Here is a 14,246-nt window from a genome sequence, read left to right as displayed (position 1 = left end):
CCTTTAAAGTTTCAAAGGGTAAAGAAACTGCTGAGGTTTAAACAAAAACCCTCTTTTGGTCTGCCCACTTTTTGCATGTGAAACATTTTATTACATGTGAAAACATTTGTAGAAATTTAGCAATTTACAACACCACCAGATGGTTAAGTAATTCAACAAATAATGCAATAAATTGAATTGAAATATGAATTCATTTACAGAATATAAATAAATTTTAATATAAATAAGTTAAATAAATATTTACATGGCACTAAATCTTGAGAATCTCCAAAAGTTGACTGAGTTGACAAAGATGAATCCGTCTCAGCTATAGTCTCAGCTATAAGCAATCTTTTCTCTAACCATTGGTTTTGTTCACGTTCTAACTTTAAAATTTCTTCTAATCCTGGTGGTGGGGGTATAATGTTGTCTGAAATATTTTATTATTCTTTATGATAAAAACTTAACTTGCATAAAAGTTAAAGAAATCAGTAAATACTAAAAATGAAAGCTAAAAGCTCAGTAAATTTACAGCATATAGGCAATTTCAATAAAAAAAAAAACATAATTTATTAAATATACAAATAAGTAAAAGATAAAATGGTAATAGCACTAATACATAACATAATTGATAATAACACCTAGTTTATAATTCCTAAATCATAATTTGTGATAAACTCTTTGAACTCAAATCAGGATGTGTTATATATTTATATACCACAGTTTTAACATGTGCTGTTACTTACAAGGAAATTTATCTTCATTTAAGTTTAAATTATTGCAATAGCTATTGAATAATTACTGTGTTGTTTGTAATAAAATATTTATGCTCTGTTTGCAAGTGTTGTTGATTATAATTCTATAAAATGATAAGCCTATAAATCCAAATAATAAAAGCATATTATTCTATCTATTCTTTACTGAAAGTAAATTTAGTTTGGGAGTAAAGTACATAAATCAAATTTTTTTTCATGATAATTTTATTAACTATAAAGAAACATCACTGTAATTCTTAATTTTATATTTATTTAAATATATTATTTAGTTAAAATAGTTTTTAGCATTACATTTTTGAATTTTTACATTCTCCTTTTTTAAGTGAACATATTTTTCTGTCCCAGATGCGTTCATTTTATCAATATTTTTCTGAATTAAAATTCAACTCAAAAGTAAAATATACCATGCCTAAATAGTTATTTTAGCTTGATTATTAATAAACTGGTGAAATACATGGATTACTACATATATGAATAATTTAAAAGTTACTATAATTCAGAATTTGGTTTTCTCGAACATAAATGAGAGTCATCTGGTACTGGGAGGTCAGTAAAATTGGTCGGGTCTGGTTACCCAGTATCAGGTAGTGAAATTTTTTTGCTAGATTGGGGTAATAAATATCTGGCCAGATGGGCAGAGTACTAGGTAATTGTTAGATAACTGATACAATTATTGGATAACTGATACATCTCTCATAATTTTTACTTACCAACATCAATACCACTTTCAGTTGAGTCAAGCCCTAAAAAGTCAGATCGTCGACGCCACAATTCTTTCTTTATTCGCTTTGTTGAGCTTGAGCGAGTTAATGATAATGGCTAACAGGAAAAATGAGAAAAATTTACAAATAAAAACAATTTAAAATTATTTCAAATACTTAATAAAACTTTAACTAAAATGATAATTATTCCACTATTCAAGAAAATATGGAATCAAACAACTTTTGTGAAGAGACAATTTTGGGGAAAACTGGTAGAAAGATCTTTTGTAATCCTTAGAAAATGTTCAAATTAATTAAAAAAGTATATATAACTCAATTAATCAAATTGCATTTGATATATAGAAAAGATAAAATGATTATTTATGATTCAATGGTGGTCATTAATAAAAGATTTTACTAGTAAGTCAGTTATGCAATAGAAATTAAAGCACTAAATTTTTTTTATAATTCACGTATGAGCTTTTCAATTAAAATATAAAGTGAAATTACTGCAGTCAATACACAAAGAACAAATCAGGAAAAAAAATCTCAAAAATTTAGAGTAATTCTAAAATAAAATGTACTTACAATTTTGTTTGCACTACTGAGAAAAAATATTATTCAAAGGAAATCTTTAACCCTTTACATGTCAATGTTCCAAAAAGGGAACACAGATTTTCAGTTTAAATTTAATGAGCAATTAAAATCTGAATAACTTTCATGCACTTAAAATTTACATTATAAAGTATACTTTCCATTTAATTTGGTTTTGTTTCTATAATTATTTGGTTTTTTTATGAATTTGAGATTTTTTATATAATTTGTAAAGTTTAATTCTGCTTCTAATATAGTTTACCAAAAATGCAATTTTTACAATATGACAACAATACTTTCAAGCTTTTAAAGGGATAATATAACTCTCTGTTAGACATATTTGAAATTTTACTATAAAAACTAATGTTCTATTTTTGGAATATTGGTGTTTCAAGCATTCTATTTTTAAATTCCAAGAGATGCATTGGGTTAAGTTCTGTGCATTTCATTCAATTGGTATTATGAGACTTATTCAGGATATGTAAATAATGTTTGAATGGAAAAAGGCTTGATGACCATGTTTAGGTTCAACTTCTCTTGACAGGAATTTGCAGGCGTCTGATAGCAAACAGAATAGCAAAGACGTAATACTTAGCAAGTAGCAAGATTTAACCTCCCTAATACTCAGTGGTTTTCTATTTTGTAGAAGATCTTTCTGATAAGGCTTTTAAGGGCTGTAATACTTGTCTGAGTTATTTGACAATGATAAAAATAAAATTTATCATCTGAGGGCTTTTTAATGTGTTCTCAGAAATGGTATTGTATAAATTCCTGCTATTGATAATTTTTCTTTCCAGAATCCTGTAATTTATTTTACTTTGGAGATAAATTTGTTATTACAGAATGAATTTAAGAAAAGTGTGTCCTTTTTTTTTTTTGCTTCATTTACAAATTTTTCTTTCTCTTATCCCCATGTCTGAGTGATGCATAATGATACAACAAACAAGGGCCTTGTTAGACAAATTTTCTGATTCAGATTTGGAAGATCTAGATATTGTCAGCCAGATGAGCCAAGCATTTTAATTTATATAAAAAACATAGAAGAAAACGATCTAGACCTGTTATGCTACTCTAACTCTGTAAAATATTGTTTTTAAAAGTAATATTGGAGAAGATATCAAATCCTAGAACAAAGCACAAATTAAAAACAAAAAACTTAATGCCCAATTATAAAATCGAATATGAAAGGGAAATTCGATGAATCAACTGAATTAGAAAAGCTGGAAGTAATTTTGTAAAAATGTCATGAATGCATGAATTATGCTCTTTTTGATATATTTACTATTCCTGGAGAATTTCCAGAATATATTGAGTAACCAATTTATGCTCTATAAAAGTTTAAATAGTTAATATATTTTCTGAACTGATATTTTATATTTTCATGGTCTTCTAAATGAATACCATTTTGTTTCAAACAAAGATAAGCACTGGAACGTAGCTGAAGCAAAAGTAACTACCATCAATAAAGCTCCTGCCAAAAACCAATGTTCTAGAAATGGAACATGTTAAAATTCACACTTAAAAATATTTTCTCCCATTTTTTTTTATTTTACTGTACTTGTATGCTTTTTATTAGACAATTTATAAAAATTCAAATTATTTAGTTAACCCTTTCAAATTGGAAAAAGGAAATTGAAATGCCGGATTAGGTGACTAAAATTTGCTTTGTGCAATTAATGTAATATGCTAAATATTAGTATATCAAGCTCTCATGAAAAATTCAAGACCACAAAGGGAAAGTTAAACACTCGTCTGGAGAAAATGGAAGCAATTGAAAATCTTTCTAATCCAGAAGAATTAGCCTCTAATTTTAAAGCTAAACCTTTTATTGTGCTGTATTTAAACATAAATGATTAAAAATTATCATGACAGAGTAATGAATACCACAGAATTTGTAGCTTGAATTTTAATTTGATTGATAAATTAATGCACAAATAACAATGAATTTTTGGAACCAATAATAATTAGGGACTACAAACCATCAAGTAAAAACTACTATCAAAATTATTTTTATTTATTTTCCTATCTTTATTTATCCATCCTGAATCATGACTTTCTACATCTAATGCTTCAACTGACTCATCATTGACTTTTTGTAAAAAACAATGCCCAACATAAAAAACCTAATTTCAATTTTCAAATAATGGTCAATTTTTAAAAAAGGTTATAATTTGTATCTGAGACAAATAGCACAAAAAATCTTTATCTGGGAATTTTTTCCCGCTAACCAATAATTTATAACGATTGCATATTTATTCATATTGAATATTTCTAAAAGATACTATAGCAATTATAAAGCTAGCAGCATTTAGCATTGTTTTCCTTACATTCTTCAGACCAAAAAGAAATAAGCTAAAGCGGTATGAGTCACTTATTTTGAAGTTCATGTGAAATTCAGAATAAAGTTACCTTACCAATTGCTGAAACTAACAGAACTGCTGCCATATTAAAATAAAATCTTATGACAAAATTTACAGTGATAACTTTCGTCTAACAAGTTTGGTTAGTTACCTCCTCAGTGACTATTTCTGGTTCAACTGGAGGAGGTGGAGGAGGCTCTCTTGGAGGTTCACGATTTTTTGGTGTTAAATCATCTAATAAATCTGCTTCAGAATAATAAATCCAATCTTGATTTATTTCACTTGCTAATTCCAAACCATCATTAATATCCTGAAACAGTTTTGAATATGTTAGAAAGGAAAAAAAGAAAAAATAATTTTTTGATAATCAGACTTTATTTTCTTATGGTTTTATCTGCTACCTTGTCTTTGGACCTTACTTTTAAACCTAATTATAGTCTTAAGTATTTAAGGATAACAACTAAGAATAATTCATAGCATATGGGAAGTGATTTTAGAAGAATAAAGCTTTTAGTACATATTCTATAGAACAGTCTATGAGAAAAAGAACAAGATTTTTTAGTATCCAAAACCGAATTAACTTTGTTGTATTATAAAAATCCAGTTAACATGGTTTACCCACTTACGGATCTGTCCGTAAAAAGTTGTATTTTAACCTGCATTTTTTTCCACATAGCAAAACTGGTTATTTCATGTACTTAGATAGAGAAATGTTAAAGGGAGAAACAGTCTCCCAATTCTGCCCTTTTGCTAAACCGCCAGTGGGTTAAGTAAAATTTTTAAATAGCACTATTTTTGTCTACAAGCACTAAGTCTGTGTATGGACATCAACTTGCACACACCAGCCATAGAGAAATTTTTTTGAAATAAACAATTAGTTTAGTGCTAATGCTGCTGGTCAAGAAAGATACTGGGAACTAGACTTTTAAAAACCATTTACTATCAAAAACTAAATCATATCAAAATCAAAGTTCAAACTTTTAGGTGTGACAAAATACATTTGAAGCTGTATATTTAATCATATCTACAACAGTTTGGTTAGAACTCAACATGAAATACACTGAGCTTTTTTCAGAAATTTAAAAAAAAATTTTTCAAATGAAATCAATTTTTTACTTACATCTCAATTTGATAAAAAGAATTTTTATACATAATCACATTAACATAAAGTAATAAAATTTGAATACAGATAAGCAATATAAAATCAGATTAATTGAAAAGCTTCTTTTCACAATGTCAATTGAATAGCATAGATTCAAATGCCTGTTAAAGGGAAATTTTTGAAATAGTATTCCCATAATATAGGCCAAAAAGCACATTATAGCAAGCTTCTCATTTATTTATATTATGTATTTACCACATCAGCATTTCCAGAGTTATTTTTAGCTACGCAGAAAAGAAATTTAAAATAATGGTAAGAAAATTAGGAGAATGGTAATATGAAATGTCATATGATTTAGTTTAAATTAGAGAGAAATTATAATATCTTATAAATGCATTAATAAAATCTACTTAAACTTTTATGATACAGTACACGTATATAATTTCAAGAATTCCGTTATTGGAATCCTATTGTTGTAAGGAGTTCTAGCATGAAAATTATGTGTTTTAATGCATTTTTTGGAAAATTCTTTTGCAATAAATATTGCCTAATGTTGATGAAATCTACCAAATTCATAATTTTCTAATGTAATGTAAGTAAAAATTACCCAGATCCTTATTGAATATGTTTTTTCTTCCCCATATTTTTTTTCAATCATTAACTTTGTATTTATTTCAATCAAATGCTGATCATAATACACATGCTTCACAAAAATTAGAAAAATTGCACTTTTTTAATATTGAAACAAAAATATACTATGGCCATGCAATAATTTTGAAAATAAAGTTTGATATAGAAATAATACATTTACCCTAATTACATTTAGGAGACTAGTTTAACTATTTTATAACATTGTTGTGCAATGTAGTAACAAAACAATACAAGGTAAATTTAAAACATTAATAGAGGAAATTAATTGGTCAAACATTTAGACATTGTACAGTGAATATTATTAAAAAATTGGAAGTTAATACATTTTACCTCTAACTAATTTTTTCGTTTAACACTTTCTTAACCAAAAGCATTATAGAATACTTGGTAAACTTGTAAGTAAACTTGATGGATTGATATAAACAACAGAATATGTAATGCAAGTAATTCCAACTTGCTTTAATAAATGAAAAATAAAATAATTTGTTCGCAGACATACCTCAAAATTATCATCTTGATGTTCTAACTGTTGCATTAATCTTTGTTCAATCTCATCAATAACATCAAGAGAAGTAATTTGATCTAAGCTTTCATCCAACTCTCTACGATATTCTTCCTCATCAATGAAAGCATCATCTGACAAAGCAAAATCAAGATTAGCACTAAAATCAGGTTCATCAATGTTATTTCTTTGGAGTTCTGTACATGAGCTAAGATGTACTGCATTGACATTATCAGTTGCAGTACAATTTAAATCAGCAGTTTCTTTCTCTGACTCATCTCTAATAGTTTCTTCTTCTTCATAATTGTTCAAATGATTAGTTGTTTCCTCACCATTTGACTCATCATTTGGCAGTGGAGATAGGTTTGATGGAAGAGTTTCAATAACAGTTTCAGTATCAGGAGTATCTGATGATGTAGTTGTACTTGCTGACACCTATAATGTTTTATACAAAATTAAATACTTCAAAAACACATTTATCTAAAACTAATGCAAGCAATTTCAATTATCAAAATAAATTAGGTCATTAATTTTTTCTTCTATATAGTCAATTAAAATGACAAAAGTAATTATACATTTTTTATAGTTTAAGAGCAACCTGTTGTAAAGAAGATTTTTACAAAATTTTAAATTAGCAATTTAAAAACTATATAAGGTTAAGTAAGCAGTACAAATTTTTGCTAGCATGCGTTTTCTTTTTAAAAATTGTTGTCAATCTAATAATAAATTAAAAAGTAAGAAGTATCATGTTATATCAAGTACAAATATATAAAAATTGAATTTATTAAAAAAAAAAGAATGCAAATTTCCTTTATCTTCATTTACTCAAAAACTAAATATGTTACATACTTACAAAAAATCTCTATTAGGTACATAAATAAATTTATGTTCTACTTACCCCATCATCATCATCAGTTTTCTCTAATGATAAGCACAATGGTGAAGGATTATCTTCAGCAACTACATTATCTGCATTGGTATTGACAGGTGGGTTTTCAAAATCAGGTGGTGCAAGTTCATTAATATTTTCTTCTTTAGATTCCAAATTTAAAGATTCAAGTACAGTACTGCATATATTTATACTTTCTATATCTTTACATGCTGGATTACAGGCACTTACATAAATATCATCAAGTTTATTTGTTTCAGAGTCTACATCATTATTACTACTTGGTATATCCTGAGCAAACGGTGTGGGAGTAAATTCCATACAATCACTTGTATTACTATTATTTACATTTTGAAAAGACACTTCAATGGCAGTGGTGTAAATTGGAGATAAATCTCTTTCAACTAGAGTTTCATTTACTAAAACTACTTTATCCTTAAATGTTTCAACATCTGAACTTATTCTTTTACTTATGTCTTCCAAATCAGCACACGAGTCCTGTATATTTTCAACTGCATTTTTTTCTTCTATATTAAGACTCAATTGATGCACAATTTTATGTGGTTGACTTGTGATATTTAATACTGTGATATTGTTATTGACAGATGATAGTTCTGAAAAACAAGAATTGTTAACAGAAGTTGGTGAATGAAATGCTTTTGCTTTCTTTTGTTCAAAGTTCTCAGTTTCCTCAACTTGCAATGTATCAGGAAATGAAATCGGGTTAACATAATTGAATTGTTCATTATTTACAGGTTCTAAAGGAAGATGAGTAGTATCATTGGCACCAAAGTTGTCTATTTGAGACAAACTATCACATTCAGAATCATCTATAGTTTGAGATTTAGTTAACTGTTTTGGTCTAAGTTTAGGTTTGACAGGGACAGGTGGAGGAGGATCTTTTTTGGCAACTCCATTTTTCTGAAGAGATTGAGAAGAAAAATCAGCAGAAAATCTTTTTTCAATACTATCTCTCTTTAAATTTGAAGTTTCTTCTAACAAACAAGAAGCCCTACGTTGAATAACCTTTTCTGACTTTCCATTTTCAAAGGCTGATCGTCGTCTCAAAACTAATGATTCTTTGACATCTGTCTTTACTGATGTATGGGAAGTGTCAGAGTTCGAATTGACACCAGAGCTAAACTTTGCAAGTTTTTCAGCAAATGAGGATTTATTTGCAGGCTTATTCTGTACTTTCCCTTTTGTGAAATCTAGAAGACAAATTAAATTTAAATAAGCTTGATGGATAAATTGAATTGTTCAGTGATCAATTCCCACTGAAAGAATCAAATATAACAAAGAATCTTAAAATAATTTACCCTTTGAAGTAACTCTAGAAATTTCCAAATCAAGAACTCCTGTATGCACAGCTTGCTTGATTGTGAATAAAAGAGAAGCATGACTATATGCGCAAGCAAGTTCCCCATTCAAAGAAACTATTTCGTCTCCATCTTTCAATCCAATTAAGTAAGCTGGGCCATCTAGATAATTAATGATAATGGTTTTAAATTTAAGTATGAAAATCTGTAAATAAAATTTAAAACATTGCATATCATAAGTCTTACAAAAAATAATTATTGCAACAGTTGGGAAGCACTGTAAAACAGTATTAAATCTATACAACAAGAGAATTTTCTTTATATGAACTTTAAATAAAATGACTGATTCTATTTTTCTCGAAAATTTTGCTAATTAGAACTACTTCTCAAAATAGGACATCATTACTTAATCAATGAAATAAATAAAAATTAGCAACAGATATGGAATAATAAGCGTTTTATTGCCAGATTTGCATATTTTTTATAATTTCCTGCCTGTAAGCTTGTGCAATCCCACTGAGAAAATGCTTAGCTTTCTGGCAATTCTTTATTCATTAAACCATGTAAATAATATGATAGAAAGCTATTGCATAGGTTAATAATTAGTGTTAATATTTTCTTCATAAAAATAAAGTAAAATAGGAAGTTTAAATACATAGATGGCTATTATTTATTTTGCTGTGCTTTATTGAAAAGAAACAAAATTGACTGTATTTAAATATGACAGTAAATAATAACAATGTATATTAGGATTATAAAAACATTCTTGAAAAATGATCTTTTAATATTTATTTTGAAATAATTGTGTAATGTTTAAGAAAGCAAATTTAAAAATATTTTTAGTTACCGTAAACCGGGGCGAGTCTACCCATCCAGAGGCGAGTCTACCCATTTTAGTTTTATTTAATTTTCACTCTTTTAAATCGCAAATAAAAATTTTTTTACCGACGGAGGACTTAGTTCAGACTCTAATGAAGATGGCGCTGCAGTAGTTTCATCCGTTTTTATTTATTTGGTGTCTTTTTAACCGACCTGTTCAAACGTCTTTTGAGAGATTTGTATTGAAAATCAGCAAACTTTTAGTTGGTGCTCCGTAAGTATAATATTATTATTACTATTTTCACTTTGGTTAATTGATAGACTTATCTAAGACTAAGATTACATTAATTTTATATGAAAAAAAAACAAAAAGAATGTAAGTTTTGCTGTTGTAAACAAAAAGCCAGAATTCACGGGGCAAGTCTATCCATTCGTATTTAATTTTAATAAAGCATAATAATATAATTTAGAACTTTGTTTATATTAAAATTAAGTCATTTTAAATGAATTTGAGTATATTATTTTAATTCTGCATTGATAAATTTATCATTAATAAGAAAATTTATAGGTTAAATATAAATGTAAATATAAAATATGTTTATTTTACCTATTTTTTCAATTTTTATATTACAAAATTAACTTTTTTTATTTAATGCAAGTTAAATAAATTATTATTTATAAATTATTATTACCTCCCAAAAGAATGGGAAAAGGATTTTTCATGATTCCCAATGTTTGAATTTCGATTTTGTTAATAATCTTTAATTATTATTATTTATTAATTATTTAATTGTAAATTTATATTAATTTTAATTTATTTTTATCAACAATAATCAGAAAAAAATGTTATTTTATAATGTTAATGATTATAAAAACAAAACTGTGATCAAAATGTGATAATCGATCAAATACTCAATTTGTGTTATTTTATGAATAAAAAAATGGAATATATAATAAAGTTATGAATTTTACTTCATAAATATCCTATATAGTAACTAAAATAACAATTTAATAGTAAAATTTGATTATTTACAATGTTAACATTCATTTTAGTAGAATGGGTAGACTCGCCCCATACGAGAGATTTGTCAGCAGTTCTATAAAAATATACAGTAACAGCGTAACTGTTAATATTTTCTAAAATCGATTTCACAGCTTTAAAGAGGGATAAATAGCGATTCCGAAACACTTATTAAAAACCTTTTTTCTTTAATATTTACAAAAGTTTGACCACTTGAAAGTTGACAAACTGAAAAAATGGGTAGACTCGCCCTGGTTCACGGTACTTTATTTAACAATTTGAATAATTTTTTTGTATTATAACAATTGTTCTAGCAATATTTAATGCTAATCATTGTTGTTTTGGCCTCTTAATATTGTGTCAAAACCAAAGGTTCTCTACAAATTAAAAAATAAAAATTTTAAACTTTTCCCACGCAAACACAGTATAAAATAACTAACTTAATTACTTATACCTTGCACAGTTTTAAACAAATTTTAAAGCAGTATTTTTGTATTTAATTTTAAATTGGTTGTTTAATTTTATTGAATAGGTTTACATTTATAGCAAAAAAGACAAAAAAAAATCAGTCTTTTATAAAAATGTCCATTACATAAATATTAAAGCTAGATTTACGGAATTATGCCCAATTATTGCATATAATAACTAAAATAATTATTACCAGTTAAAAAATTTGTTGCTAGATTTTTTGGCATAAGATGTTCAAATGCACTATTTTTGGTTTTTAATTTATTGTCGGTTTCTCAAACCTCTAAAAGCTTAAAACTTTATTGATAAGTATGAGAAATCACATGATTTGAACAATTCTAAAGTTATAAAATAATTATTTAAGAATTTCTTGAGAAATATGAAAAAATGTATTCGTATAGAAGTGTTTCCATTATTTTGTCTACATATTTTCAAGGCATAAATAAAATTGAAATAAACGTACCCTGTAAAACACTGTCTATACAAGGTGTACAGCTTAGATCTTTGCCTCCTTTAATGCTGAACCCAAAACCTTTATTGTCCCCAGGTTTAATACACAACTTGAATGAACGAGTTTGATTGCACACCTAAATAAGTTAAATGAAATTTAAAATAAAGTATGAAAAGAAAATATTTCAATAAACTAAATGTTAAATTTTACCTTAGTCTGAAGATCAAATGTAGATTTTGCATCACAACATTCCATAGCAGATTGAGAGTTTGAACTGCTTTTGTCATTTTCCATTGTTTCCAGAATATCATTCTCTGGGACATATTCCTCAACATTATGATCATCTGCATTTTCATGATCTGATTCAATCTTATGAGTATCGACAAAACAAATATCTTCTTCAGAAGATATAGTTTCACTATCACAAACATGACCTTCAGCATCAGATTGTTCAGTGGAAGAGTTATTGTCGTAGCCTTTATCACTAATATCAGCTAAAGAACTTTCAGTTGGTGACTGTGGCTTGTTGCAATGATTAAAAACATTTCTCTTGAGCCATGAAAGAGGTTTTTTAGGTACAACTGGAGGCTCCTTTTCCAAAACCTGATAAAATAATAAGGTATAAGGTTAACTATTTTTAAACAAAAAAAAAAGAATATCAGTAAAGATTTTGACATGCTTATGCTTAAAACGGTTCATTGAAGATACTCTTTTGGTAGCACAACAAATTTAATATAACAAAATAAAATACAAAATGGGAGAATCATAAACACAATATTTCTACATGAGCACAACCTACCAATTTTTGGAACAGAATTTAGAATTATATCCTATTTCTCCACATGTTAATAAGACTTATAACAGTACAAATAGGAAACTGTTTATATTTTACTTACATGAAGTTTTTCTCTAGAAAAATGAATATAGTACTTAATATTCCATATAAAATAAGCGCTAACTCCAATTTTATCATAAAAATAAACAGTGTTTTCAACATACCTTAATATTAGTCCCATTACTTTGAGTGCCTCACTTCAGCTTCCATAAAACTTTTATATTTTACGTTAAAAAATAATTTTATGTAATAAAAAAGAACTCATTTAATAATTTTAAAAAAAAATTACAAAAAAAAAAAACACTTTTGTAATAAACTCAAGTATTGTTTTGTTTGCATGCTTCCCTCTTTTAGAATTTAGCCCACAAAAAGTTTCTAGAATTCCCTTTATCAGTCATTTACAACTTCTCTTCAATTAACTCACAGAATCAATTGTTAGACAATTAATTCAAAGAAAATTGAAGTTTCTAAATCATTTATGCATTATAATTATTGCAAAGACTATATAATAAAAATCTTTATTTTAATTCATTATTCAAATGTTATAAAAAGAAACAACTAATATCAATTGTTGGTAGGTAAGAGAAATCAGAATAACCAACTGAACACTAAGAAAAAGTAGTAGCCAGTCTTACAACAAAATTTAATAAATAATCTTCAATATCACAGAGAGTTCCTCAGAAGCCACTCTACTTCTATGACTCTAAGGATGATTCCAGCAGTCTGCCTCAGAAATCTGCCTGATACGGTATTTCAGGTGCTTTTGGATGGAACAAGTTAAGATATTTTTTGGTAGCATTGATCTTGTTTTTAAAATTGAATTTTAATTTTCATTATAATCATACCTTATTTATATACAGAAATCTGGAATAATAAGCTCATTTTAATTTAAAAATAACTTAAAATATAGATACTTCAACATAATTTTTGATAAGCATACTTTATCTGATCTATGTGAATCACTGTCAATGCTCTCAGCTTCAGATGTCATTCCTTCACTTGTATCTGATCGCAGGATAGAGCACTGACTATCTATTACATCATCAGGCTCTGGAGTTCCACCTAAACCACTATCGTCACCTTGACCAATATACAAATCAAGACTGTAACTTCGAGCAGATCTACAAATTTTGAAAAGAAATATAAGAATATATAAATGATCAAAAACTGGATTTTTAAGAAAAAAAAATTTTTCAATTGAAAAATATTTATAAGAATTTTTTTTTATTTTTGTTACTATATTGTTTTTTTTAATAAATATGAAATATTATTTTAGTACTATTGATCAGATGCAAAAGGGACCTATATCTAAAAGCCTATATCAAGTAACATAACTACACACCCTGTTTTCAACTTTTACTTATAAATATTTTCTAGAAGTATTTATATATCTACAACTCCAAGGTTTAAATGATAACATAAATCTTAAGCTTTCAATCAAAAAACCATAAAAAAAAGCAATCTATGTGCACCGTCACATAAATATTGAGGACTTTCCCTATCAAATATCATATACAAACACAGTGTAGAGCCTTATATTATTATAGTCCTCACATTTTTGAAATCAGCTCAAAAGGTGTCCAAAATATCCAAGTGGGAATTATATTTGATCTTCAAGAGCCGATGGGATAAGACTGCCCAACTTATTTTTCACGATAATATTAACTGTTAAATTTGTATCAGTTTTTGTTTTAATCAATGGTCAAATTGTGAACAATTAATAGATAAAGCAGATTGTTTCATTTTAAACATACTATATTTCTAACTATATTGATGACT

General features: G+C 27.0%; 1 protein-coding gene across 6 annotated transcripts in view; it reads right to left on the bottom strand.

Moving 5' to 3' along the window:
- Positions 1 to 14,246, bottom strand: part of LOC107438138 (serine-rich adhesin for platelets) — a 113,272-nt gene that overhangs the window by 12,274 nt on the left and 86,752 nt on the right. For all 6 annotated transcript variants that reach the window (XM_071188228.1, XM_016050338.4, XM_016050341.4 and 3 more), the window contains 9 exons: positions 13,408 to 13,588; positions 11,843 to 12,235; positions 11,645 to 11,768; positions 8,874 to 9,035; positions 7,564 to 8,765; positions 6,663 to 7,100; positions 4,562 to 4,720; positions 1,466 to 1,574; positions 245 to 409 (listed from right to left, as the gene is read on the bottom strand). In XM_071188228.1, coding sequence (XP_071044329.1) covers positions 245 to 409; positions 1,466 to 1,574; positions 4,562 to 4,720; positions 6,663 to 7,100; positions 7,564 to 8,765; positions 8,874 to 9,035; positions 11,645 to 11,768; positions 11,843 to 12,235; positions 13,408 to 13,588 — 2,933 coding nt within the window. The remainder of the gene's footprint in view (positions 1 to 244; positions 410 to 1,465; positions 1,575 to 4,561; positions 4,721 to 6,662; positions 7,101 to 7,563; positions 8,766 to 8,873; positions 9,036 to 11,644; positions 11,769 to 11,842; positions 12,236 to 13,407; positions 13,589 to 14,246) is intronic.

The sequence above is a fragment of the Parasteatoda tepidariorum genome, chromosome X2 (assembly GCF_043381705.1).
Source record: "Parasteatoda tepidariorum isolate YZ-2023 chromosome X2, CAS_Ptep_4.0, whole genome shotgun sequence".
Taxonomy (NCBI): domain Eukaryota; kingdom Metazoa; phylum Arthropoda; class Arachnida; order Araneae; family Theridiidae; genus Parasteatoda; species Parasteatoda tepidariorum.
The sequence above is the reverse complement of the archived record's forward strand: the minus strand, read 5'-3'. Positions and strand labels throughout refer to the sequence as shown.